This window comes from Tetrao urogallus, assembly GCF_951394365.1.
Source record: "Tetrao urogallus genome assembly, chromosome: 1".
Classification (NCBI taxonomy): domain Eukaryota; kingdom Metazoa; phylum Chordata; class Aves; order Galliformes; family Phasianidae; genus Tetrao; species Tetrao urogallus.
Window position 1 is genome coordinate 89,325,360 of NC_136813.1, and position 26,158 is coordinate 89,351,517.

General features: G+C 44.7%; 1 protein-coding gene across 1 annotated transcript; it reads right to left on the reverse strand.

The window, feature by feature from the left end:
• Window positions 1-25,938, reverse strand: CLIC6 (chloride intracellular channel 6; the record flags this gene model as incomplete). Its single annotated transcript, XM_079546955.1, has 6 exons — window positions 1-162; window positions 1,020-1,201; window positions 1,573-1,679; window positions 2,735-2,860; window positions 3,310-3,419; window positions 24,601-25,938. 6 exons carry the CDS (start codon window positions 25,936-25,938, stop codon window positions 1-3), a joined length of 2,025 nt encoding a protein of 674 aa, XP_079403081.1.
• Between the last annotated feature and the right edge of the window lie 220 nt (window positions 25,939-26,158).

A 26,158-nucleotide genomic window follows, 5' to 3' on the forward strand; every position in this document is an offset into this window, starting at 1 on the left:
TTACTTCATTCTCTTTGCAACATCCAAATATGCATACTCGATTTCTTGATCAGCAGGACAAGTGTTTGTAAATTCATCTCTTGCATATGCATTATTCAAGTATCTTGAAATCCCCGTCATCTCGGGTGGGAAATCAAAATTTCTGTATTTCTTTGCAACAACCTTTTTATAAAGAAAATATAAGAAAAATTGTATTACACATACAGAATCATAGAATCATAACATGGCTTGGGTTGGAAGGGACCCCAAGGATCATCAAGCTCCACCCCCCCTGCTGCAGGGAGGGCAATTAACCTCCATATCTAATACTAGACAAGGTTGCCAACAGCCCCATCCAACCTGGTCTTGAACACCTCCAGGGATGGGGCATCCCCAACCTCTCTGGGCAGCCTGTTCCAGCACTTCACCACTCTCTCTGTGAAGAACTTCCCCCTGATATCCAACCTAAATCTTCCCTCCTTCAACTTAAAGCCACTTCCCCTTGTCCTGCCATTATCTATCCTTGTAAAAAGTTGACTCCCCTTCTGTTTGTAGGCTCCCTTTAGGTAGTGAAAGGCTGCACTGAGGTCACCCTGCAGCCTTCTCTTCTCCAGGCTGAAGAAGCCCAGGGACATGGATTAAAGGTGAGAGAGATGGTCAAATTTCAGCAATTGCTGCTTTCTTCATTTAGCAAGAGCAAGATCATTTAATCTTATCGGTCTGCGGCACTTTGCATGTGAAACACAAATAGAAATATTTCTCTACAGCACTGAATATAGTACCCATTTAATATTTGTGAGAGGCGTAGAGAAAGTAGTCAAATAGTAGTCCAAATATAAAACCAGATATTCCAGCTCCAGCTGTCAATGTGAAGATCTGCCTAGCTGTGCTGCACTGAAATGGCCTTGTGCGTTAGCACTCCTTGTCCATACACAGCTACTGTGTGGCTTCAAAAAAGACAGACTTCCTCTGCCTTTTAGAAAAGAGGCTGAGCTTCTAGGCTGCCCTTCTCTTCAGGAGGCTGAAAAGCAAATGCAAACCTTAATTATGTGGAGCTTTGGTAGGAGGTTGCAATCTGCTAAGGTGAGCTCATCTCCATCCAGGAATTTCCGGCAGGACACAGTGATCTCCTCAGTGCTATAAGCATCAATTTCATCAGGCAAGGGGCTATTTAAATAGTTGTCCAGCTTCCTCAGGGCTTTAAGCAAAGATTTTTCCAGATCTAGGTTAAGACAATAAAAAGATCATTCAAGCCTGTACCAAGGTCTCTCTGACACCAAGCAGAAAGGCGCCTACTGCATCCTGTCTCCTGGCACCAGCCCAGCTCGCAGATACCCAGCCATGCTAACTCCTGCAATTCCTTTATCCAAAGCTTAAAATGTAATGCTGGGATAAAAGCTCTAAGTAGCTAAAGGGGGTTCTGAGAAAAACCAAACTGGGTCTGTGTTATCAGAAACTGCAGGGCTCAGCAAGGGTTGGCTGGGGTGTTCACAGGGGATGGGGCTGGTGTGCAACGGTGGAGATGGAGCTGTAGGACACAGGAGTTGCATGACTAACTTATATCAGGACAGGTAGAAGGATCGTAGCACCTACTTTCATTAGCATCTTTTCTTGGGTTCTTTATGAATGCAGAGAATTTTGCAAACACATCATTTCCTGCAGAGTTAGACTCAGGGTGCTTCGGTGCAAGTTTGGGATACCTGAGGAGTTGAAAGAATCAAAAAATTATGGATTAGCCTTTACTGTCACCTTCACTAATTACTTCATATATATATCACTGAAACTGAAGTGTTACAATATATGGCTACTCAGGGCTTTCAAAGAGAACCATCCTAAGCTAAAAACCAGTTTCTAAGTGTGAATTTCACCTCTTACCCAAACCACCTGGCTCACCTCCTGCTCCTGGGGCAGATGGGAAATGACTGTTTGTGCTGCAACCATTGCCTGAGCAACCCAGTGCCTCTTCCAAGCTGTCTATGTTGGAAGTGAGGCTGAGTAGAGCCGTGAGGAAGAGCAAAGGGAAAGGACCCCACTACCACCAACTGCTGCTCCTCCCAGCCTCCTCACCTGTCCTGCACATGCACGAGCAAGCTCAGAGTGGCCAGGCCAGTCACTGCTGCTGCCACAGGCAGAGAGGAGGAAAAAGTAGCTGCTCACATAGCGGCTCGCATAGCTCGAGTCAAGTTTGGCTGCTTGAACGGGCAGCTGCTGTCCTGGGAAGGTGCCTGCATGGGGGAATGACACCACTGGCAGAGGATGTGGGGAGAGGTGAGGATTGCTCCTGGGATGAGGACAGGTCCGAAACCCAGCCTGCAGCACACACAGAGATTATCCTACCTAGCCACGCAAAATAAGCTGCAATGGTCTGTGCCCCAGCACTCCTGCAGTGTGGCAGGCTTCCACTGTTGCTTCTTTCTACTACCTGTTCCCTGAATTATTTGTACAATGTGAGGAGGGAAACCTCAAATAAACACAAGCAAGAGGTCAGGTTTCTGCAGTGGTATGCAGGTTTCTGCATATACTTGTTGCAGGAGGGTGGATTTCATGTCTTGAAAATGATTGTAGTGGTGCAACTATGAACTTGAGGTGAAGGCAAAGGCAGTGGGAAGAGCACAGCCAGCAGTCAGGGCTACCCTAGGATACGTGCCACACACTGTCAGGCCTCCCCAGTTTGCAATCAGGTTGGAGGCACTGCTCCCAGACACTTTCTCACAACTTGGGTTACAAGCAGGAAGAAAGGACAGCAATGCTGTACCGGGGCGGTGCTAGCTTTTCTTCCAAGAACTCCTCAATCTTATTGACGTCAGTTTTGACTTCACCATCAAACGTCATGAAGGGTGGGTTCGTCCCCGGGGCCAGGTTCTGCAGGTCAGCAGGTTTTCTAGAGGGAGAAAAGAGGTTGGGTTAATCACAGTGGGGACCACTCTTTCATCTCCGACAACTTATTGCAATGATCTGCTTCAACTGCACAGTAGAAGGCTACATCTCTTGCAAAAGCACAATGCACCAAGCTTCCTCATGCTGGTGGTGCCAGAATTATCCAGCTCCTCACTGAATGCACCCTGAAACGCTACAGTTTCAGGCTTGTGTTACAGAGACCTACTGGAAAACAGATTAAAATCTCAAACGTTTCAAAGAAGTTGGTCCACCTCATACCAGTGAACCTGAAAGAGGCACCAGGCGCACAGCCTGTTAGCACAGTGCCAACTTGCAGTGTAAGTAATGTGCACTAACCTGTGTGCGTGCATTTCAAATCAAAGAGACTCATTCTTTTAAATCACCATCATGGTAAAGTTGTTCTAAAAATGAGAACTCCTATTATGATCTCACCTTTTCAAATCCACAGTTGTGACATTAAATATGACACCCTTTAGCCATAGGATCATAAAGAGACGTTGCGAGAACGGGCAATTTCCAATACTTTCCCCATCACTGCCAGCCTACAATTACAAAAAAATAATAATAATAATAATAAATTTGCATACATCTGAGATAGCAAATTTTGATAGCAGATGTAATAGATATGCAGAGTCCAGACCAGCTGTAAGTACACAGAGTGTGTTACTCATCCCTAAAACATATTTTCATGCAGAATTTCTTTATATCGTTCTCTAAACATGCATATGGATATGATGAAGAATTCTGTCATCTCAGAGATGTATTTTTTCATTAAAATGCATAATGAATATTACCGTAAGTTAGAAAACAAAATTGAAATCACAGCAGTCCTTCCAGAGGAAATAGTCTCCACCTCATTTGTCTTTATGAGCATAAATCTACCTGAGTCACCGCAAGATTAAAACAAGCCTAAATCAGTTTATGATCATAGGAAACAAGAAGAGAAAGATTTACTGGCATAAATCGAGATGTAATGTCTAAGGCACTTAAGGGAATAAACAGAATAAATCAAAAAATTAAAGGGTTTTCAACTAAACAATCGTGGGGGCCCCAGAGGAGGAAGGAAGCTGCCAAGCGGCTGAGCACACCAGTCTCCATGCTTTGCTGAACCAGAGCCTAACGAAGCACAAATATCGCATACCTCTGGCTAATGGCTGGGGGAAAGGCACAGGATCGGGGACAACATGTGGGTTTCCATCTTAATGGAACTTGGCCCTGGCCAAGGCATGTAACTGTGCCTCTCATGGTGGTCTTGTTCTGAGCAAACAGAAGGCACAGCTCAGCATGGCGGCGCAGCTCTGTTGGATTTTGCGCCCTGCTGCAAGAGCTCAGAGGCCTAGTTTTCAAGCCTGCCACACCATTCTCCTGAAGAGCAGTTTAAGAACTTTGCTTATGTGTAAGGGTACAGAAATAAAAACCCAAGCGTGTCATTTACTTACTTAACAGTTCATGAATGTTTGTGGACTACATAAGACAAAACAACATACAGTCATGAAATTAGTTCTGCTTGTTCCATCACCCTCCTCAGTGCCATCAGATGAATCTCAAATAAACTCTCCACCAATGTTCATGGCTGCTGGGTTGCCTGAAGCTCCTTCACCTGTACTAATAGCTCCATGGATGGAAACAAGCACCTGGCCTCAAGCAGGCACAATGCCACAATGCACAGGCCATGGTTCCCTATGTCAGTGGGGAGGATGCTCCTCCAAACACTGCTGCTTTCTGCTAAGGTACCATGCCAACAATAGGCTTTCTTGGTGAGAAAAAACATGACAGCCTACTGCCTCATTTAGCGTTTCAGCATTTTAGAGATGCTAATAGCTGAGCTGCTGTGTTAAATAGGAGCTGTTTTCTAAGTGGTAAAAATGAAAGCTGTTGTGGTTTTGCTCTTACTTGGAGCACTGCTTTCCAGCACTGCACAACTTATTTGATCAAAAACTACTGTGCACTTCTTAAGAACGAGACTACACCTGCTGCTAGCATGTGCTTAAAAAAACCCTAAATCTACACCATCTTACCTCACCCTGTCTCTCACATCATGTTTCACCTAGCCACTTCTCCTAGGTAACAGAGATGGGACAAGAAGGAATGGCCTTGAGTTGTGCCAGGTTGGATATTAGGAACCATTTCTTCTCTGTAAGAGCGGTGAGGCAGTGGCACAGGCTGCCCAGGGAGGTGGTGGAATCACTGTCTCTGGAGGTGTTCAAGAGCAGTGTGGATGTGGCACTGAGGGACAGTTCCTACAAATGATATGGTATTTTTATTCAGCCTTGGATAGGAAAAAATAAATCATCTCATCAGGGTTCACGTTCATTTGGAAAGTTCATTTTCAAAGAACTTTCCAGACAAGAGCTATGTGATCAAGACTGACAGTAGGCTGACTTTTTGATTGGTTACTGTTTTCTGCTGGCCACTGAATACTCAATTTCTGTCTCCCTCTAACTTTGCTGGAGGTAAGGAAATGAGGTTGTTGCTCTGTGTTGTCCCCCATGGTGACAGCAAATTTCAGGGAGCCCCAGCCTGCTTTTCTGGGGATCCTTAATGGTGGAACCAGAGATGAAGGCCCAGACAGATGAGTTACCATGACAAATGCAGATATGAAGCAGGCAGAGTCCCAGTTTGTCATTAACCGGAGCAACAGAAAGGCCACTTAGAAAGCTGACAGACTGGTAGCCATGGATATGTTACAGAAGCAACCTCCTGTTTTTATCTGAGTGCAAACTTGTTAACTTCATGCCCGTGTGGGAGGAAAATTTACTACAGCACTACCATTTTTCTATTTCACTGTGGATAAAACAGCAAACAGTTTCTTAGCCTTCGACCTTCAAGTCTTTCAGCCTGCTAGCAACCTATAACAAAAACAAAAATCATTTGAACATTTCAGAATTTAATGAAATGGGACAACTGACAACTCTACCCACTGCCACAGCTGGAGTTGTGTACCTCTGCGTTTGTTTCAGCTCTGCAGAGCTGGAGGCAAGTGACAGAAAAACTACAAAAGCCCACACAATAGCACAAGCAGTGATGAAACCTTTCCCTGCCATAGCAGTGATGGGCAGTCTGCAATGACTGAAAGACCCTGGACACTGAATCTGATTTGAAGTTTGACACCATTCTGGCCTGGCATCTCAAAGATACAACAATTTCTTATAACCTCAGGTGAAAGCCTAGAACAATAATATTTTGGCCTACCGAGGAAGCCAGGGTGAATACAGCTAGCTGAAATGACTTCAGATACGTCAGCTTGTATTTTGGCCCCTGGGAGACACCTCTGTTCATCGAATCCAGTGAGCCGCAACTCCTAACGGACAAAAAAGCACCAGCGACACATGCCAAAGGCGTTTGTTCAAGCTCCAAACAGGGGGTTGGCCATGTTGACTCAAAAATCACGAGTCGAGGTACTGAAATAACTTTATTGCAGCCTATCAAGCAACACGATAGCTGAACCATGCCATCATTGTACGTTAATGTACTTTCCAACAAAGTCAGCGTGGCCTTTTTTATAGCAGGGAGACAGTGGGTCAGTAGCCTTCTTTCCACTACTGCTTACCTTGTAGGAACACAATACAACAGTGAGATTCCATGAGTTAATACCAACAGGATGACAGCATAGCGAGGGGTGCTGCAGCCTCAGAGCAGAACACCCTGCATTTTCCTCCACAGCACTATTCTGGGATGTTTAACTCTGAGCTGGGCTTGGTCTGTGCGCAGGGTTTAATTACACTTCCTGACTGCTGCACTCTGGGATGACGCAGAGTGAAATCCTAACTCCAGGGAAGTCAGCGGGAGCCTGGCTGTGGATTCAATGGAGGATTGTGTTTCCAGACTGGTTATAACCTTAATAACTAGGCAAATGCTGGTATAATTGCAGGTAATGGCCTGCCCTCCACCTGCAGTTGTTGTGACGCTCTCCTAACCTCCAGATACTGCTAGTGAAGTGGGTGTGTTTGGGGCTGTTCTGCTGCTAAGTAGATGTCTAACCAGAGCCTTGAGTAAATGGCATTTATGTTTTAATTGTGATCAGTCAGGAGGTCAATGTGCTTCTTCTAGTAATACTGAGATTAATGAGTTCATTAATCAAACAATTAGGACAGCCATTGCTGCAGACAAGAAAACTTTCACGCTGTGTATAGAAGCTTTCTTTCAGAACCTTCGGGGCCCTAGGCAGCAATTGTACATTGTGGCAATATCAACTTACTACAGCTCCCCATAATCCCATAACCATGTGCCATTACTTAACAGGATTATTAGCTGACACTCCCTAATTTCATTCATTTTTCACTGTTCCACACTCTCTTCAGACTTTTTTTTGTGGGTTTTCTTTTTGCGTTTGCTTGTTTGTTAGTTTGTGTACTAAGTCTTACTGGGAAAGGGAAGAGCTCTCCATATCCTTCTTTCCACTACTGCTTCAGCTCTCAAGTTAAGAGCACCATCACACTTGGTACTCATTTCCCTACACACAAGACCTCATGCATAAGACATCAGAGAGAGTCACAGAAAAACTATACCACCTTGATCTGGCAGCTCTGATTTTCTGAGTAGCCTTTAAAAGATCACTTGCCTCTGCATGCTATCCTCAGGGTAACTACTGTACAGAAGAGTCATCTACCGAAGGTCAGTTATAAACCACTAATTTGAGCTCTTTCTGAGCTGCAGTTGCTCTGTCCCTGGAACTGCTGAAAAATTTTGTTTTGTAACAGTTTATGTCCAAACGTCTCAGGAGCTGGGACTTTGAAGGTTCTTCTATTGACCTCAAATGTCCTGTGCCTCCAAAATCTTGATGAGTGGAATTTGTTTTTCCTGGACTTTTTGTTTCCTGATGAAGGTTGAGCACAGAAGAAACAGTTCAGAAGAAGCAGAGCAGACAAGATTTTTTGCTTGTTTTCATATAACTCTATAATCCCTTTGAAGCTACAATAATAATTAAAAAAAGAGAGAGATCAGTGAGCATAACTTTTTTTTTTTCCCTGAAAACTGAACTCCAATTCCATTTTTACTTCAGCACAAGGGAGCTAAGCTTCTCCTTGCCTGTATTTACACTGGCCAAGAGGCTGGCTTACCCAGCAAGTGGAGCAGAACCACTGCTTACCAGGGCCAGAGACTGGGGCCAGCATCCCACATCCACCCCTGCCCATCCTGCTGGACTGGCTGACTCAGGGAGTCGCAGCTCTCCTGCACATTTCCACATTTAAACCCCAGCTATCAGACTGGTTCTGTGTGTTCCTCTTTCTCATATCACACTCACAACTCCCGTCTCCTATTTCACAATGCAATTGGTTTCCCATCAATGAAGAAGAACTAGGCCCCAAAATACTGGGCCTGGAAAACTACTATAGGTTCATGCACTTGGGCTCAGCATAGGAAGCAACTGTGAGGAGGGTGCAACAGTTGAGAATAGCAACTGTTTCACTTTAATTCCTTGTACAGACTAACTTGCTCTGTACTGGTGGGATTTAGAGGGCCCAGCAGTGCTTTTGCTCTGGGCTGAGCTCTGCTGTGCCAGCCTTGCAGCTGTTCCAAGTAGCAATGGCATGGCAAGCACAACTGTGGCGGATTGCTCAGCTTCCCATCCTGCTGCATTAGCCAAACAGCCTTCGTGTTGCAGGGCAGCCAAGGAGGAAGAAAAGCAGCTTCCAGTGCTTTCCACTCCCCCTGAGAGGAGGATCCCACTGCCCACCGGTTGACTATGGAGGGCCAAAGCCTGGTCAGGGCAAGGTTTCATGTTCTACTTACAATCACAGAATGGCTTAGGTTGGAAGGGACCTCGAAGATCATGAAGTTCCAACCTCCCCTGCCATGGGCAGGGTTGCCATCAAGCACTAGATCAGGCTGCCCAGGGCCCCATCCAGCCTGGCCTTGAGCCGCTCTGCTCAAACCTATTCACACTGACACGCAAGTAGCACTGAAACCACCCATTTTTTCTTCCTTACATTGCTTCAGAGCAAGTCAGCTTCTGATATTATTTCACACCATCCTGAACATAAACAACAAACCTCTCAACGTTAGTTTTCTCAGTGCATTTACAGAAGGCCTTTAGTGAGAAACCTTCAGCAGCAGTGAAGTCCTAAAGTCTGCCCACAGCTACCCAGACCAAGGGCAGAAGGATGGAGGGAAGCACTGTGACCTCCTCAAACCTTAGCAATACCTTCTCAGAGGCACTGGGTTAAACTGCAGTGCAGCATGCTGCCATAAGTCTAGGAGACAAAGGATCTCTATAAACATCCATATTTGTACCTTGAAGGTAAAAATTTATGCACAATTTATGCTTTTGATGCCTGCTACAATATTCCTGCAGACTCATTTAGTACCACAACACTGAAAAAGGCAAAATTTTAAATATTACTTCTGTTAAGAATGCAATAAAAATATGTATTTCCACAATATTCTCCCTCACTGAAGGTGACTATAATATACTAAAGCAACACACATTCCATGCACTGTGATGTGCATTAGAAACATCACACAGGCATGTCATTTGCATAAGATCTTCTTCAAAGCAAAGCTTTTTTTTGTTAGGAAGAAACAGATTACCTGGAATTTTCTCTATTTAAACACTATGTTCATTTTACGGTGTAGGGCAAGAGCATGAGGACCCAAACGCTGAACTTTACAGAACTGTTTTGGTGCCACCTACTGGACTTGACATGAAAATCTTATATTGCCCTCCGAGCTCTGAGCAGAGGCACATCAGGAGTCTCTGCCTCAGAGACGCTTCTGCAGCAAGATTCCTGTCTTTTGCTAATAGCACTCTTGAGAGTACTTGGGATGCTGAAATTGTGCTTCCAGGCAAATTTTTAAAGTAAAACATCTGTAATTTAAAATATATTTTAATAGAAAAATTGTAAGTGTTGCCACTAATTATTCCTATTCTTTTTAAATGGTCATGTAGTTCTGCCAATGTAATATTCAACACTTGAAACAGATGCTTCCAGCTGCTGTTTAGTGTCTCAGCCAAATAGCAGAAATATGTATATTTAAAACGTGTCTGGTAGTTCAGATTCCTGAACACAAACTGTATATTTGGTACACACCAGGATAGACTCTTGCTGTGTGTGTGACATCCCCACTAGTGAAACTCAGACAGGGAGTTGTGTTCAGTAGCAACTTGATGCTTTAAGAAAGAAGCCTAATTCCCCTTTCCTTTCTCTTTTTAGGAACAAAACGAGCACCTTGGTCACTGAAAGTGTGACATCAGGATTTTTTGTTTTAAAAAGAAATACAACTTATTTTAGATTTAGAAATATTCTAGATTTCTATCTTTTATCTTGAACAATATTAGATTAGTTCAGATAATGCACAACATATTTAAAGGACTGCAACTATGAACATGCAAATTCAAAAACACGCCTATTGTCCTAAACCCTAATTAAGCTTTCAGGTTAAGGAGACAACAGTAAATATAAATATAAGCAATCTGCAAAATATAGCTTCGTTCTCTTTTTATGGTGCTACAGTAAAAACAAACAAAAAAGTAACATAAAGGAGGGAGCAGGAAAATGCTTTCTCTAAAGAACAAGATGTGGGTGGGTGGGTTGATTTTCAGGACCCCCTTCTTTAGCATCACTTGTGAGACCTTTTTTCTTGCTGAAGCCAGAAGCCCTGGAGGTCTTATCCAGCATTTCAACAAAACCTGAGGGCCAGTTTGAACCAGAGAGATGCTGGAGAATTATCTGATGATGAAGCACAGATAGATGGGAGCCTGCAGCCTGAGAGGCAGGTGTGGCAGCACCAGTTTTGGAACAGACTACTCCACAAAACAATAGACCTGAGTACAGAGATAACACAAAAGTGATAAGAATAGGTACAAACTGTTACACACTGAAGTTGGAAACCACCCCTCACAGAGTCAGCCAGAGACAACAGGTCAGTAGAGACAAGCAGATGCTCCTCAAGGATGATTAATCTTGCCCACATGGGTTGACATTCTCTCTAGCAGTGCAGCTTTCTCCAAGTACAGCCCAAAAAAGCCCCATATAGTTCAGACATCTAATTTAACTTAAGTGAGCTGAAATGTATCTTTTGAGACTACTCATCAGCTAGAGACGCTGCTGCAAAGGGAGGAAAAAAAAAAAAGATTAGAGTATGATATACCCAGTGTGACCCAACTATCCCACTCAGCTTTAGGGAAGAGCAATGGCTGCATCAGACCAGGTACCTCCATGAAGGCAGGGCAGAATTCAAAAGAATTCGAAAGAATTCCATCTCAAGACAAGCCTTGATCCCCTTCAGGAGGAACTTGGGTTTACATTGTACTGAGAAGTCCCTTGCAGCACAGCTTCTTCACCTGCAGCATGGACATCCCTCCAAGGACAGGACAATGGCAAGGCTCATGTTTTTGTATTCATGCCACTGAACGAGCGACCATAAGGGTGTAGCACACTCTGGGGCAATGATGGAAGGGAAAGGTGCTGCTAAACAAACAGCAGCAGTTATTTCAAATAGGGTTTATATTCCAAAATATTACAATGATTCACTGGGAAAGAAAACAGATGATGGCTATGGTATCTCTGATAGTGACATCCAGAGTATATAATCAGATACTGGACAGGATAGGATGCCAGGCAATGAAGAAAGTCCGTGTGCTAAGATTAATCAGGCAAGTAAATGGTACCAGATGTTACCCTCTGGTGGGGAAGAAGAGAACAGTTAGAACAAAATGGCTTTTTTATTTCAAGTGGATTGAGTTAATCACTGCAAATCTCAATGCAGGCACTGTATGTTTGATATATGCTTATAGCAAAGCTGGACGCCTGCTCATATTTATCTACTGGCCAGGTAAGATTGCTCAACTTAAAGAAAAACGGAACAACACAAGATACCAACAATCACAACCGGAAATCCCCTCCTCAGTCTAGTAGCCACACACAGCAATGGCAAAAGCCAAGAGTCAGAGTCTGCAGTGGGACATGAAGTTAGAGGCTGCTACAGGATCCAGATGATACCCAGGATGGTCAAACAGCAAAGTCCTTGCAGACAGTGAGCACACCCAAGCAGCACTGGAGGTCAGGAGGGCTGATAATGTCTGAGCCAGTTGCCCTTATACTGGATAATGATCAAAAGAAGGTAGAAGCATGCAGATGGTATTCGAATGTCATCCAGCAAAACAGCAGCAAGGGATAGTGAATATCTCCTACTATATAAGCAGCAAGTTGGGATGTTGTTAATGAGACAGTGAACCTTAATGGCTCCCCAAAAGGTCGGTGATGAGGAACGGCAGCTTTCAGACGGGACTAAGTTGACATCAGGAGACTTCTCTGGGCATTTAAGGCTGGCCAGAGTCAGGGCAGAGCGAGCAGGCAGTCAGTCTTCTTGACAAAGAGGTAAATATGGCCGATACATGCAACCATCAGGCATTACCATTCATGCACATGTTGACCTTCACAGCAACATACAGGTACTGTAAACTAATTTCTCTACAAATACAGAATAAAAAGACTGATCCTAACTTAAATAAACAGGAAACTCATATGTAGAACATCAGCAGGGATGTGAGAATGCCGAAGAATTTCTGGAAGTTCTTTATAAAATGCTGTGTGGATTAAAGCTTTAAGCTAAGATTAGGTCAAAAAGAGATGCTAAGGGAAGAAGAATGAAAGGAAATGAGTGCAGGTGAAAGGAGATGGAAGGAATTAACTCCTTACCTGCACAGCTTCAATCAACCACAGGACACAACCTGTTTTGTGTGACCACAGAGTGTAAGCAGTAGGCTAAAGGTTGAGCCTACCTACAAACAGGATGACATATACTTGTTTACTGTGTTTTTAGTGATGCAGCTTTACATTAGTGATTAGTTAATAATTATCTATTTATTATTACTGATAGTAACAAAACAGGCTGTGTCTTGAGAAGGCTCCCACTCACAGAAACCATGACATCCCTCCTTGCAATGTTTATGACTCATGGACCAGTGACCTATTAGCATTTCTTAACATCTCCCAACAACTGTGTTAATTAAGACTCTTTTCATTCTGTTAGGTTTCTGAAATTACACCAGTTAGATCTTTCTTTTGTGCAGTATTCGCATTACACTATTATGACTACTTTGTTTCATTCATTCCATAATTCTTATGTCCACTAAGGCTCTTTCAAAACAAATTCTGTAGAATGCTTCGCTTTTTGCTGGAAACAGTTCTCTGCTTTTGGTCCTCAATTCATGCTGAGGAATTTACAGTATGCTGGAGTTTCTTAGCAGGACATTAGCTTCCATTCTGCTTTTATGTAGTAAACTGTGGTCAGAGCTTAAAGGGTTTGTATACATCAGGAAATTCTAATCCTCTCTCCATGATAGAAAGGAAAAAAAGCCTGAAATTGCTGCAATTTCCTTTGGTTTCTTGTTCTCTTCCCCCACTGTGTGCCAGCAGCCATTTCAGGACAGAGAAAGCCTCAATTATTCTGACTTCTGCTACTTTATTTACTTACCACGGTCTGCTGGGTAAGTAATTATAGCTGAAATTAACTTAATTACTTAGTAAGTAATTAAACACTTTTGATGCATAGGCAGAATTTTTTCTTCGTTAAGAAGTAACTTTGTGGCAATAAACCTTTTACCTTTGTCAAGTTGTTTTCTAAATAATTAGAGCAACCTAATAGGTCTGAAAAACACTAGAAGCAATGTACTCCCTTTTCTACTTTAATAGCTGCATCTCTCAAAAGTGATCAAGCAATAATGGAAGTATTAACTGAATTATGTTTTAAAGAAGAAGAAGAAGAAGAAGAAGGAATTAAGCAGAAACTATTTCAATTAAAAGGTTAATGTTGTTCCAAAAAGGTTAGAGGCATCTATTTACAAGAACTTGTAATGACAAGTACAAAACCACTGAGAAGTACAGAGTGTGACATTCAAGGAGCCAAACTTAGGAGTCCTGGTTGATGAAGGACTGAACATGAGTCAGCAATGTGTGCTTGCAGCTCAGACAGCCAACGGTATCCTGGGTTCCATCAGAAGAGGGGTGGCCAGAAGGGTTAGGGAGGTGATTATCCTCTGCTCTGCCCTTGTGAAGCCCCATACGGAATACTGCATCCAGGTCTGGAGTGCCCAGCACAATGAGGAGTGGGGTTGTTGGAGTGGGTCCAGAGGGGGGCCACCAAGCCTTGCAAGGGCTGAAGGATCTCTCCTATGAAGATAGGCTGAAGGAACTGAGCTTGATCAGCTTAGAAAAGAGAAGGCTGCAAAAAGATCTTGTTGCAACCTTCCAATAATTAAAGAGAGTTTATGAACATGAGGGAAATAAACTCTTTACAAGAGTAAACAGTGATAGGACAAAGGGTGTGGTTTTAATCTGAAGGAGGGAAGAAGTGGTGAGGTGCTGGAATAGGTTGCCCAGAGAGGTTGTGGATGCTCCGACCTCAGAAGTGTTTAAGGCCAGGTTGGATGGGGCCCTGGGCAATCTGGTCTAGTACTTGATCAAGAGGGTGGCAACCCTGCCTGGGGCAGAGGGGGTTGGAACTTGATGGTTCCTGAGTTCCCTTCCAACCCAAGCCATTCTATGATTTTAGAATGGGTATTATTTAGGTACAAAACACACATTTTCTTTTGATTTGGCTGTTTCCAATCTGCCCAGCATTCCCACTGAGCAGCAGGCCTGCCAGCAGTCAGGCCTTCCAGTTCTGATTGAGATCATAAATAAATGAACCATTAAGTGATAACGCTGTAAAACAAATACAACACAGGCAGCTATGAGTGAAAATTTAAATATGCAACATTTTGTGATACATTTATAGAGGTTGTGGTTTCACTAATATTCACTCCTATTCAAATTAAAGGGATTAAAGATTAAACTCATGTATGTATGCCATTTTACAAAAGAGAAAAGTACAACAATCCTGCATTTTACACACAGTGCTACAGCTAGCCTTACCCAGCCCCATAATGTTGCAAAAAGCAGTTTCAACTGCAACTGTGGGCAGATAAATCAGGCAACAGGTACTCTTAAAAATTTTCTAAAATCGAATGAAATTACACAGGAAAAATGCAAATTACAGATTTCCTCAGATATCTTACAGCTACCTATGCCAGATCTGCAAATAAAGCCACTGTGGTAGCTATGGCACATGGCATAACCTGGGACAATGTTGTGCCTGCTTCCAGGGTGAAACCACAGGTACACCCTGGAACTAGATGATCTCTGAGGTCCTTTCCAACCCACACCATTGTCTGATACACCTCTTGTGACAGGAAGGCAACTAATCAAACATACAGGACATCCACACCTAGCTACCTGGCATCCACAGCACAACATCGTAAGAACACAAAAGTAACCAGCAACCAGAAGTTCACTGCTTTGCTCACTCAACAAGGTAAAAATCAATTGGAACATGAACATGTGACTATCAAAGAATGAAAAGCTTCAGCTACAAGTTAGTAGAGTTTAAATGAATCTTACCCAATTTAGGAATACCATTATCCTACACAAGTATTTATCATATTTCAGTAGTTATCCTTTAATTAGGTCTCATTCAAGATAGCATTACTTTTAGTTGTGTACTTAAAGAAGCTAACTAATAATGGTGACAATGAATTATGTGGGTATTACTCGTGCAGGGTAACTGAGATCTTTAAAACTTCGTGAGCAATCACTGCTGCTCCTCTTAAATGGAAGTCATTTTTTTTTAATGGCAGATGTGGCATTCTCTCTTTGAGTTTCTTACCCTTAATTTCACCAAACACCGGCAGCCTAACAGCCTTTAGCTGAAGGCAGGTGAGCCACAGACAGAGCTGGCAGGCTCCATTTCACACCAGGCCACACAGGCCTGAATATCCTTTTGGTATGAGTTCTGCCCACAGAGTCTGCCCATGCGTGCGTTAATGGGAATGCTACCAGGTCACAAGCACACAAGCAACAAATCAAATGCTCTAAGCTATTTATCCTGTTACAAGAATTATGTTTAAATACCTCAATGTTATTTCTAATCCGTATTTAATAACAAGGCAAGATGCCAGCCAAACATTCTACAGAGAGACAAAAATCTTATATCCTTTTTAGATTCTTACAGGGAATTACTGCAACAAAAGAGCATTATACTCTCAAACACATTATAGGTCTGGGAAAAACAGATTAACAGGTATTTCAGTGACACATCCTGTTTTACACTCCACTGTGCGACACTTAACAGCACGCAGCCCCACTGCTTCCATCTAAATGCAAAAAACATACATACCCATAAAGCGTTTGTAATTTCTGCTGTAAGCAAAGAAGTAAATAAGAAATAGCCAAGTAAGTAAGCTACTTTATGCAGCTCCAGGGAGGAGGTGGTTGAAGGCTCAAGAAAATAATTTTTGACTGGTACTCTTCTTTAAGGCAGTTGAAAGGTGAAAGATGAAGTAAGGGATCTGGTTTTATAGCGTTCCCCACTCTCTTCCAACAGCAAGTGATATTATGGTCCAAGCAGAAAATACTTCCAGTGACCAAGTAAAATATTAAATCAAAAACCTGTCAGCTCTTGCAGGAACTGGCAAAGCCATTCCTGCAAGAACAGCGAAGTACTGGATACAAGCACAAACCCCAGAGCTCAGCTGAGCAGGGAACAGACTCTGTTCCCTTCTTTTGCAGAGGACGGTCAACTATCATCATCCTGCTCAACCCACCACTTTGCTTCCATTTACAGCCATTTCCATTTACAGTATAAGAAACACAGCACTGCTAGCTGTTAAACACATACTGTGTGCACTGTACTGCAGAACAAATAGCCCCAGTATGCACAGCTTCTCATTTTGAGGAACATCCATGTATGCCTCTATGTTTTTAAGTCTTTAGGGTACACATGGATCCTGTTTCAAGTTTCATCTGCCACCATTTATTTATCTCTTTAGCTCAGGTTCGGTGACAGCTTTTAAAATAATTTCAAAACTGAACTAACACGTAAATGTCAACGATTCCCTAAGGCACACAGGTGAGTTTTTCTGAAATCTGAGTAAATGGTTAACTGTCCCACTTTAATAACTTGGAAAAGAACACGCACTTGTGACTCCTTTCCCGCTCTCACTCACTTTGTTCTGTCAGAGTTGTATTTCTGAGTGTTCAAATATATACTGAAATCTTAGCATATAGAGAAGAATAATAAAGAGGGAAATACCACCTTTGCACTTCTGCCCCTGAGGCTTCATAATGACCACCTCTCTAAGGAGAAAAAAGAAAAAATATATATATAACTCCCTATACTATGCTTTCCACATACAGAGATGTTTCTGCAGAAGACAAGCAAGAAGCCACAGCCCTCCCTAGGGCAAACATCAGCTCGTACATCTCTTGTGCAGAACAGAGTAGCTCCAAGGTTTGGGAAGCTGAAGATTTTTATTAAGGAATTAGAACAATTTCCCTCACTGCTCACGTTATTGAAAGCAACTGGAACTGAATCATTCCTCTTTTATCGGTAAATAATCAGACACTGCAAATGGAAACGCACATAACTCTTATCACAGTGTGACATTTCATTATCTGAGCAAGGAAATAATCATGCAACCTTCACACGGCATTGACTTACACTCCTTAGTTGGAACTCAAGGAGAGAGCCATTTCTTACTTTTTAAAATAAGCAGTAGGATCTGTTTTGACCCAGAAATCAAGACACAGAATGCACTCAGTGATGGACAGTGAGTACGTATCCATGCTTTTACTGCCTCAGTAGGTCCGATGAGGAGAGCTTTCTTCTGCAAAGAAGTACACAGCCACCAATTCGAAGTGACTTCACTTCAGATCTTAAAAAAGTGCAGTCACATTAATAATTTCCATTACCATTTCTCCTTCACAGTAACTTCACTGTTGCTTTAAATAGCCATAAATTTACTCTTGCAAGGATCAATACAATAAATAGTAACAAAAGTGTAAGAAAGACCAAAACTGGAATCTCTATGATAGTAAACTCTGTAGGTATAAGGTAAAGATGGAACTGTTTGTAGAAATGAGGTGACCCACCAGACTGCTGAATCCTCTTCCTATGACATCAAAGTTCTGCAAAGAACTGATTTCAGATGGATGAAGGCACGCAAGAAACAGCTGTTTTAGAATTACAGATATCTAATAAACAGAACTAGATTTTGCCTCCCTCCTGTCATCGACAATAAATGGTTTATTTTTTCCTGTTAGGAATTACAATCAAACCAAACTTCGGGTTCTCGTGTGGACAAGGCATTGGTTTAACACCTTTGCCAGGAAGGGAACCTCATACCTTTTTATCTTTCTAATGCCTTCCACGTTCTGCTTTCTCAAAAAATGTGGGTAGTGTATCTCTTATTCATAGAAACACAGAGTCTTAGAACGGCTTGGATTGGAAGGGACCTCAAGGATCAAGTTCCAGCCCCTTGCCACAGGCAGAATTGCCAACTGCTAGATCAAGAACGAGGACAGATTTCACCAGGAACACCCAAAGCCAGAGACCATTTAAACTCTACATCTTTCTATGATAGGAAATAATGGCAAATACATTGCATAACCAGAAAGTTGTCAGATATTCCTGGCTTCTCAATATCCATCTTTCTGATGCTGTTTCACTTTCCAGGTATTTAAAATAAACGCTGATGGCACCAAAGAGGTATCAGGATGAGTTCCGTAACTCTGCCTACAGCACTGGCATAGGTGAGGCTGCAGATGCTCAGCCCCTGGAGTACTCCAAGATCCAGCTGGATGGGGCTCTGATCAATCTAATGGAGCTGTAGGTGTCCTTGATTACTGCAGGGGCAGCTGTCTGACCTCATCACTAGCTTTTTATTTCAAGAAGAAAGGAGTAAGAGGACAGGTGCTGAGACTGAATCAGGAAAAAGTGACCCTTGGTTAGCCAAGGCTTAAACGTCACATGGTTTTAAGCCTATGCTTAAAGAAAACACATGCAGACGTGCTTTACAGAATCAGTGTGCTGAGAGTAAATACTAATACAAAAAGGTCTAGGAACGCAGCTTTGAAGCTGTTTGAGCCTTTCAACTCAGTTAAGCAAAAAGAGAACTCCAAAGAAGTACGACCAGATCATATCAAATAAATAACTAATGATTTTAAAAAAGTGTGCATCTTTGTATTTGTGACCTTCTATGTGTATGTCAGACTGTGGGTTTTTGGGGAACAGGATTTGAACTGCAAGCTCTAAAACCTGACTGCTCCTACAGGAACACCTCCAGGAGCAGCACCACAACAATTCTGGTGTTCTTTCAAAGCCATTCTTCAACCAGTGGTTCTGAAGAACCTTGTTTCTTTGCAGCTGTAAGAAGATTTATGGTTTAGTAGCTTGTGATAGCAATGGAAGTGGGAGGACGGTTGGAATAGATGATCCTGTAGGTCCTTTCCAACCTTGTGATTCTATGATTCTATGATTAAGGTGATAACCCGAAGTGCCAAGAACCAAAGCAGAAGTTAAAGAAAGAAAGACTGCATTCAGAAAGTTTGCAAAGCTCTTTCCAAGAAAAAAGGATTGATATCATTGCCTTTCAAACATAAGTCCCCCAAGCACTACTTTACTGAAAGAAGAAGACTGCTGAAGGAACACTTAGGTCCCAGAAAGCCTGCCGCAGGTGCACAGGTCAGATGCAGTAAATAGCCTGGGGAGGTATGAAAGGAATTCATAATGCCAGGACCTCTTAAGCTGCATTAGGAAACCCTAACTTGACACAGTCCAGCTGGGAAAAAAAAATAATAATAAGGTAGCTGAGAAAAGGCAAATAGCCTTTGGGAAGGCAGCCAGTTTCCTGCCTTGTAAGCTAGTCCTGGGAAAAGAACTGCCTCATGTATTTTAACAAGCACACCTCCTGACACCTGCTTTGGTTCTTGGTGTACAGCTGTATACACTCAAAGCATCAAAATCACCATAGGAAAAATACACCATCCAGGAAATCAGAGCTGGGCTCTGCTGGGGCACCCACGATAGTCAGCCTCATCCAGCTTCAGCCAGGTGCTGCTCTCAGCAGTCCTCCCACTCTGCTCCACCACGCTGGGTTTCTCCTGAGCCATTCTACCACTGACCAAACCTCATCAAATCCTCATTCCCCAGCATTCTGTCTTACCACAGCCTTCCACAAATCCAGCACACTCATCGATGCAGGCTTTGAACAGTTGTCTGGGATAGAGTACCTAATTTTCACCCAATGCTAATAAATACCCATACTATACTGTGATTATACTGTAAGTGCTTAGATATAGCGCATCAGGTACAAAACAGAGATCACTGAATGGGCATAAACACCACAAGGGTTTTTTCAGATGCCTGTGCCCCTGCTGTCCATGAACTTCTTGGTTCCTGCACTCAAAGCCCAATAATTCAATTTTAGAACAGCCTATATGTATTGTATGTATTAGTTATATACAAACTCCATCAGAACAACAGAATGCTCCTGCACGTAGCACACTCTGCCATTTAAGACAGATAGTCTAATTGCAGTGTTGGGAGGCACAGATGAAGGCACTTGTTCCTTCTTCTGTCTCCAGTCACAGCAAAGTTTCTGAAGTTTTTACTTTTTGATTTATCAGCATTTCTGATGATTCAGCACAGCCCTAAGTGTGCTTGACTGACATGACATATCTCAGGAATGGTGTGGGGAAATTTGGTGTCCGTCAAGCAATGTTGTTCCCTGCTGGGGATGAAATGACTCCCTGAAATGAAAATAAGTGACTTTGATTTAAAGATCAAGAACGCAACAAAAATTGAATGAAGAGTATTACTTCTGGTTGAATAAAACCTATTTCCCTTAGGCTCCTGGGCAGCTTTTACAATAAAACATCCAATCTTGAAACTAAATGAGAACTGTTTTGGAAAAGGAATCATCTCAGATAAGACCTTGTGCTCAAGCTGGGTTGTTGGCTGCCTGTGCTCAGCACTTACAGTTAAATTACTATCCACATAAATCTTTAGAATGGTGACATCTGTAGTTGTGATTCTTGTATTTAAGTTGTCTCTGCGTAAAAAAAATTTAAAAATGATTGGTAGGTAAACTTGGAGATTGGATTGTTTGGGTTTTTTGGTGGTTATGTTTGCTTGTTTTGTGGGATTTTTAAATTTTTTAATTAAGAAATAGACTCTCAAATCCTACATAAATTTTAAATTACTTCATACTAAATGAATATTTTAATAAAAATTCCACTGAATTCAAGAGGCAGGGTACATACATGACATTTTCTGTCAAATAAAAGCTCTTGTCACAGCACTGGAAAGGAAAAGAGCATACACACACTTAACATTAGCAGACCAAATAGCCAGAACCAACATTCACAAGGTGTCCTACCCAACGTGCTTAGCGGAATGGTCAATCAGAAGGTATATCTGGATGCCCTTTTACAAACACTTGACTTTGAAACACCAAAAACCTCAAACATCACTATCTAATGGAAATACAGGGTAGTGCTGTTTCACAGAGAAGTGGAAATCAAATAAGTACCTGGTTAAATACTTACATCACTTTTGATATGGTCTTGCCCTCGCAGCCAAGGAGTCTTACACCATTCATCTTTGTTAAGGGCACAGCCCAGTGCCTAAAGACAGATTTCTGTTATCTCAGGGGATGCCTTAGACAGGTCCACCTGGTGTACAGCTGCTGGTCCAGAAAGTCTGGAGCACAAGTCTTACTGGGAGCAGCTGAGGGAACTGGGATTGTTCAGTCCAGAGAAGAGAAGGCTCAGGGGAAACCTCATCACACTCCACAGCCACCTGAGAGGAGGTCACGGTGAGGTGGGGCTTGGCCTCTTCTCCCAAGTTACGGAGATAGAACAGGAGGGAATGGCCTCAAGTTGCACCAGGAGAGGTTCAGGTTGGATGTTAGCAAGAATAAGTTCTCAGAAAGAGCAGTGGCACAGGCTGCCCAGGGAGGTGGTGAAGTCACCGTCCCTGGAAGTGTTCAGGGACCACCTGGATGTGGCACTGAGGGACGTGGGCAGTGGGCATGGTGGGGACTGGCTTACAATTGGACTAAGTGATCATATAATCATAGAATCATTAAGGTTGGAAAAGACCTCTATGACACCATCTCCCATAGCTGCTGCTACCCCCACTGAGTGCCAGAGCATCCCAGGTAGAACAAGGTCTCCAACTTAACGCTGTGTGTCCAAGTACAAACTAAACATCACCATCTAGCAACACCTATCAGCCTAAGTCTACAATTCCTGACGCCTATGCTTGTGGAGCTGGCAGGAGCTTTGCCAGCTACCTCAAATGGCACAAGACAACATGATAGACACAGTATTCAAATATATGCATTCAAACTGGAAATGGAGCAACGCAAAGAAGCAGGAAGCAGAAGAGAGAGGAAAAAAGTCTCCAAGTGCAAAAGAATAAGCTCATGATCAACAGTGGCAAGAACAGGAAGCAGTAGTACAGAGGTCCTGTCACCAGTCACCATTTAGCCATATCTGAAAATGGCAAACTTTCTGATAGTGATGGCTCAGTTTGTTACTCTCAAAACTTAAGAGAGTAACAAAAGTACTTTAGTGTCAGCCAAGTCTAGTATAACGTTCCTTAGCAGGAAAACTGTGGATCATTCACAGCTACAGGCTTGGGGCAGAGTGGCTAGAAGACTGCGTAAAGGAAATGGCCCCGGGGGTCTTGATTGATGCTCGGCTGAACGTGAGCCAGCAGTGTGCCCGGGTGGCCAAGAAGGCCAATGGCATCCTGGCTTGCATCAAAAACGGTGTTGCCAGCAGGAACAGGGCAGTGATTGTCCCCCTGTACTAGCTCTGGTGAGGCCGCACCTCGAGTACTGTGTCCAGTTTTGGGCCCCTCACTGCAAGAAAGACTTTGAGGCCATGTAGCGGATTCAAAGAAGGGCAGCAAAGCTGGTGAGGGGTCTGGAGCACAGGCCTTATGAGGAGCGGCTGAAGGAGCTGGGAATGTTCAGCGTGGAGAAGAGGAGGCCCAGGAAAGACCTTATTGCTCTCTGTAACTACCTGAATGGAGGTTGTAGTGAGCGGGGAGTCAGCCTCTTGTCTCGTGTAACTGGTGGTAGGACTAGAGGGAATCGCTTCAGGCTGCACCAGGGGAGATTCAGGCTGAATGTGAGGAAATTCTGCTTTTCTGAAAGAGTGGTCAAGCACTGGAATAGGCTGCCTGGGGAGGTGGTGGAGTCACCGACCCTGGAGGTGTTCAAAGAACGTTTGGATGTTGTGTTGAGGGACATGGGTTAGTGAGAGCTATTGGTGACAGGTGGATGGTTGGACTGTGTGATCCTGTGGGTCTTTTCCAACCTTGGTGATTCTATCATTCTATAAAATGTGGACCAAATTCTGTGGTAATCCAGAAGCAGTCAGGAATCTCCTCCACATGTAAGAGTCCATGCTGTTTCACTTTGGAATATACTTTCCCCTTTTTTTCCCTATCACAAACATGCAGCAGCTATTAAAGCATAATATTATCCATGTGCTCTTAAAACCTACTTCAAGGTGTTACAGAGAATCATAGAATCATTATGGTTGGAAAAGATTTGGAAAAGACCTCTACAATCACCTAGTCCAACCATCAGCCCACCCCCACCATGCCCACTGGCCATGTCCCTCAGTTCCCATTTCCCAGTGCTGCCCGTCCTTGTTTTAGTGGGCACAGAGATGCTGAGCTCTCCAGTAGGCTTTTTTTCCTCCTTGCTTGTACCTAGAGAAACTTCTGCAGATATCAAACTCAAAAAGCCTAACTTCCAGGTGAGGTAAAATACTAAAGCTTTGTAATACTTGTCCACTGAAATCATTAGAAAAGTAGCTGTAGTGTTGTTACCAAGGCATCCTTAAGATACTAATGCTAAGTTAAATCATTGAAGAATTTCTTCTGTTTTTAGTAATTCACAGATATTTTCAGAAAACATCATTAATCCTGATTTGGAGGACTGCAGTCACAACAGATGCTCTTATTCTTATTACAGTCCCTCTAATTTTGGCCACATTCTTCAATAAATATGCTCAGGTCCAACAGTGCACACACAGCCTTCATGACTTTGTCCCTCCACCACACTCAGCATTCACTGATAAGTAGTTTCAGTCTACTGATAAAAACCATCCTGCTCCAGACTTTGCTCAGAGGGGTCCCAGAGGAGGGAATATAAGCAGCTTAAGGTGGTTACTGCCTACAGAAATTACACATCTGATACTCCATCTCTGTGGATGGATGGTGGTCCCACCACTAGACCCCTGATTCCAGTGGAATCCCAGACATGGGACAAAAGGAAGAATGAAAAGCTTTCTACACTGTAAAATGACATAAACTGGTACAATTTTTCCCTAACTCGACTTTTCCCTGTCCAAACATTGGCAAACTGGACAACTGCAAGGGACATGATGCTTCTGGTCAGTTCACTTCACTGACTTTCTGATTATAGAGCTGTCGAATCTGAGGGTATTTATTCTAACGCTGACTGCAGTAGGTTAGAAAATCCCAATATCCCATTTTAATACACATTTTCCAGTTTTCTCCATCTCAGCCCTCCCAATGTAGTGTGCTGAATACTCTTCTTGGTACATTCCAAAGATCTCAAAATGTTTTAAAAACCACTTAATCACAAGTCATAGCCAGCAATCTGAAACAGAAGCCGCACAATTCATTCACAGCCATGCCCTGGGTCCCAGCCCCACAGTGTCTCTGAGTCAACCAGAACCGAGAGCCATACGTATGCATTCCATTTATAGCCAGGGAAACCCGAAATGAGGCAGGTTGACATGGGGTGCTAATAACCAAATCCCTTTAGCCAGGTCAGGGCTTTGACTGCTAGATTTAAATACCGCCCATCTGAAAGGCTGCCCCGGGGCTCCCGAACCCGGCCATCCCCCACCCTACCTTGACGAAGAGAGAGATGTCGTACTCCTGCTTCTCCTCATCCTCCAGCGCGGTCGGCGAGCCCGTCTCATCCTCCTCGTCCTCCGCCCGGCCCTGCACCCCGTTCAGGCTCAGGCCCGCCGACTCCCACTCGCCGCCCTCGGTGCCCGGCCACCCTCCGGGCCGCCCCGCCGCCGCCGCGCCTCCTCCCCCCGAGGCAGCGTTCTCCTCTCCGGCCTCCGCCGCCTCCCCGGTGCCGGCTCCTCGCTCAGCCCCCGGCAGAACCTCGGCTCCGTCCTCCCCTTCGGGGCCTGCCGGCGACCGCCGGCCGCCATCGGTCTCCCCTGCAGCCGGCACCGCGTCCTCTGCAACCCCGGGGCGCTGGGTGGCCTCTTCGTCTCCAGCTGGGGCCTCTTCCTCCTCCTTCTCAAGTTCTGCCCCCGACGGGGCTTCCTCTATCACCGCTTCTTCCTCGGGGCTTGGCGTCGACGGGGCTTCTTCCTGCACCGCGTCCTCGGGGTCTGTCCCAACCTGGGCTTCTTCCTGCATCACCTCTTTGGGCTCCGTCCCCGACGGGGCTTCCTCGCTCATAGCCTCCTCGGGTTCCGTCCCCAATGGGGCTTCCTCTCTCATAGCTTCCTCGGGGCTTGGCCCCGACGGGGCTTCCTCTCTCGTAGCCTCCTCGGGGTCCGTCTCGGACGGGGTTTCATCTCTCACTACCTCCTCGGGGCTTGGTCCCGACGAAGCTTCTTCTCTCGCTGTCTCCTCGGGGACCGTACCGGACGGGGCTTCCTCTCTCACTGCATCCTCAAGAACCGTCCCGGACGGGGCAGCCTCTTCGGGTTCTGCTCCCACCGCCTTCACCCCCTGTACCACATCCTCGGGGTCCGACCCCGACGGGGCTGTCACTGTCACTTCTTCGGGCTCCGCTACCGCCGGGGCCACCGCCGCTTCTTCGGGCTCTGTTCCCACCAGAGCCACTTTCCCCACCGCCTGCTCTGGCTCTACCCCCGCCGGCGCGGACTCCACTCCCGCGGCCGCTGCCGGTTCCCTTCCCTCCAGAGCCACACCGTCCCCATCGGGTCTCGGCAGCTCTGCCTCCTTCTGTTGCCCCGCTCCTTGGCTTTCCGCTACCCCTCCGGGCTCTCCACCACCCTCTTCGCCGGGCACCTCGTTGAGCACGGCGGCCTCCTCTTGCCCACCGGCACCCCCTCCGCCGTCGGAGGACTCATCGGTGGGTTCCTCTCCCCCATCGGGGCACAGCACGGTCTGCGGCTTCCCCACTGCCTCCGCGCCTTCTTCTTCGCCCGCTCCCCGCAGCTCGTCGCTCCCTACCAGCTGACCCGGGCTCTCCGCCATACCGCCTCCCCGGGGCGCCGCCGACACGAGCGCAACCGCAACCACCGTACCGGGATCAGTGCTGGACACCTACGGGCAGCGGGGGAACGGCCGCGCCTGCGCTGCGGGCGGAGGCAGGGAGGGCGGCGAGGGGGTGGCAGGTGCGGTGCTCCTCCTCCTCCCTGCTGCCCCGACGGGTCCTCTCCCTCTGCAGCCAACCTGCCCCGGTAAATCGTTCGTC